The sequence below is a fragment of the Montipora capricornis genome, chromosome 1, assembly GCF_036669925.1.
Source record: "Montipora capricornis isolate CH-2021 chromosome 1, ASM3666992v2, whole genome shotgun sequence".
Classification (NCBI taxonomy): Eukaryota; Metazoa; Cnidaria; class Anthozoa; order Scleractinia; family Acroporidae; genus Montipora; species Montipora capricornis.
In genome coordinates, this window is record NC_090883.1 from 39151583 (window position 1) to 39154082 (window position 2500).

The window sequence follows — 2500 nt, forward strand, 5'->3', positions numbered from 1 at the left end:
ATTTCATACATCATTTCGTTCGTTAAGTTATGTTAAGTTATATGGGAAACGAGGCGACTCCGGAAGTGAGAGGGAGCAAGAGCTCAAAGAGTGTGAGCGTCGCTGATCCGTGAGTCCTCCGCCAGCAATTCACGAAAGCACAGAGTACACATGAATTGGGAAACAATTCATTTACGGACAAGGACAGCGTCGCCAAAAACAAGCGGGCGCGTGGAATAGAAAATTTTGGTATTTGATCGTGCTGGCCCCGATGAGACTAGTCGTATACCTGTAATGCGAAAAGCCAGCCGCTTCAAAGCTTGTCCCACGTCATAATCGACCGTGAAATGGCAAGATTGTGAGAAACTGACCAGATGGCGGAATTTCATATTGTATTCGCTTTAATTTAGCGACGATTTAAAAAATCGCTAAATTAAAGTTTCGCCAAAATTTTAAGGTTTATTAAAATTTAAGATTAATCCAAATACGGTTGATATTGTGTTACACTAAGACGAACCGAAGACAATAAAATTTGGTTAGGGAAACAGTACAGCCACATTCTCTCCCTTGTGCTCATCGGAAGCAAAACATGGGTTCCAATCCCGTTGGAGGCACCTGAGTTTTTCAGGTGTCTATAAGACACAATTGCTTGAATTGTCCACATTTGTGCCACGATCACTTTACTCCTTCCTCTATAACCCGCACTTTAAATATATATACATTCATTTCATTCAGACTGTAGCAAAAAAAATTTGAGGAGTTTTATTTTGCGAATTGGTAATTTCCTCTTTCGTCTTTAGATTGTTCTGCTGCTAACACGTATTGAATTTACAAAATGATGGGTGGCCCATGAAGGGGTCGATGAACCGGGTCCACAGGGACGGGGTATAAACCTGGTCAGGTGTCCATGTTTTGTATACGTCCTCGGTACGCGGATACACAAATAAACACAAATAAATATCTAATCAACACAAGTTTATTTGCCATAAACACAAACCTATAGATTATCTTTAGCATTACGTTTAAAGCCCTCGTGAAAAGTTGATAGGTGATTCCATCCCGGCGTTCAGTTAAATTCCTGATTTATCGAAATTTAAAACAGTTTATCAGTCCATGAGAAAAAAAATGGCACTGATAACGGAATCATAATTCCTATTACACAACAGTTTTCTTTTCTACGTTTCTTTCTTTTTCCATTTCTTTCCGAGTAAACATAATTTTTAATTAAGACTAACCTAACACAAAGTAGCGTAAAGTGTTAATAACCTTAAGTTCCGAGCCTTTTTGCACTACGGCCGCGAAAATGCACAGAGAGCCGCGTGGAACAATCCTCGGTCCTCAGAGGAAAGATACACATTTTTGTTTCCAGGATTCCTTATACTTTTGAAACATCTGATCCAGATGCACCCTGCAGATAAGCAAGCCAAAAAGTAAAAAATATTTATCGCCGGCGCAAACAGTTAGGCCTGGTTTTCACTAGCGACGCAGGCATAAGCACAAATATACGCAGATATAGTACACGCACAAATACAAATACACAAATATACACACGTAGGCGCATTTACTTGTTCTTAATTAGTGTCTATTGTTCCAACAGAAGGCTCTAATAAACAACAAGCTACTGAGTTTGCGTACGCTTCTTGTGCTTATGCTTGCGTCGCTAGCGAAAACCAGCTTTTACGCAGACGAAATGATTTCTCTCTGGACATTACGTAACTGAAAGTGACAGCACATCTACATGTCTACATCTACATGTAGACCTACATGTACATGTTCCAGCACTCGGCAAAGTCCCTTTTTGACTTGTGGCTGTGACGGGGCCACTTGACTTGAAGACTTGAAGACTTGAAAGTCTAACCATTTGCAGATGAAATTACAAAGGCAGCACTTTCTCCTCAGTTATTTTAAGATCCTGCCGGGGTTCGAACCAGCGACCTCCCGCATGACAGCCCGATGCTCAACCAACTGAGCCACCGGTGTGCGGTGCACTCTTTAAGGGTCATAAAAAAGGGTCAAAAAAAAAATTATTAGCAAGTTTCTTAGCAAAACTTCTTTAGTGCTATAATATGCAACCTGTTGTTGAGTTCCCCACATGATATAATTGGCACGTGTAGCTGCCTGATATTCCTCAATCAACTGCTCGACAACCTGCCTGTCCGAAAACAAATATACAATTTTTAACAGACTTAACTGATTAGAGTGTAATGTGAAGTGCTTGTTTTCTATCCAATATGAACCATGTGAGCGTTAGCCCTACTAATGGGAATGGGCCCACACAAGGACAGAGTCTGTTGAAATATAAGTGCTACACGGCCACCGTTTGCAGAAGCGTGAACCTTTCTTGCACTAAAACAATTTTTAGTTGGCTTCAAATTGGTTCACATGCCATTAAGTAGCTTTCTTCAGTATCCACCATAAATAAAAGAAAAGAATCTCTGTTTATACACGGCCTTTTTTATTGGGGGGGGGGGGAGGGGGGGAGATGAGGGGAAGGGAGACCGAGAAAAGAAAGCGGTACTAT

The 2500-nt window shown here is 40.9% G+C and overlaps 1 protein-coding gene across 2 annotated transcripts in view; it reads right to left on the reverse strand.

Moving 5' to 3' along the window:
* Positions 1-939: 939 nt before the first annotated feature.
* Positions 940-2500, reverse strand: part of LOC138042903 (tubulin gamma-1 chain) — an 18137-nt gene continuing 16576 nt past the window's right edge. For both annotated transcript variants that reach the window (XM_068888969.1, XM_068888958.1), the window contains 2 exons: positions 2053-2131; positions 940-1387 (listed from right to left, as the gene is read on the reverse strand). In XM_068888969.1, coding sequence (XP_068745070.1) covers positions 1355-1387; positions 2053-2131 — 112 coding nt within the window. In that variant the 3' untranslated portion in view covers positions 940-1354. The remainder of the gene's footprint in view (positions 1388-2052; positions 2132-2500) is intronic.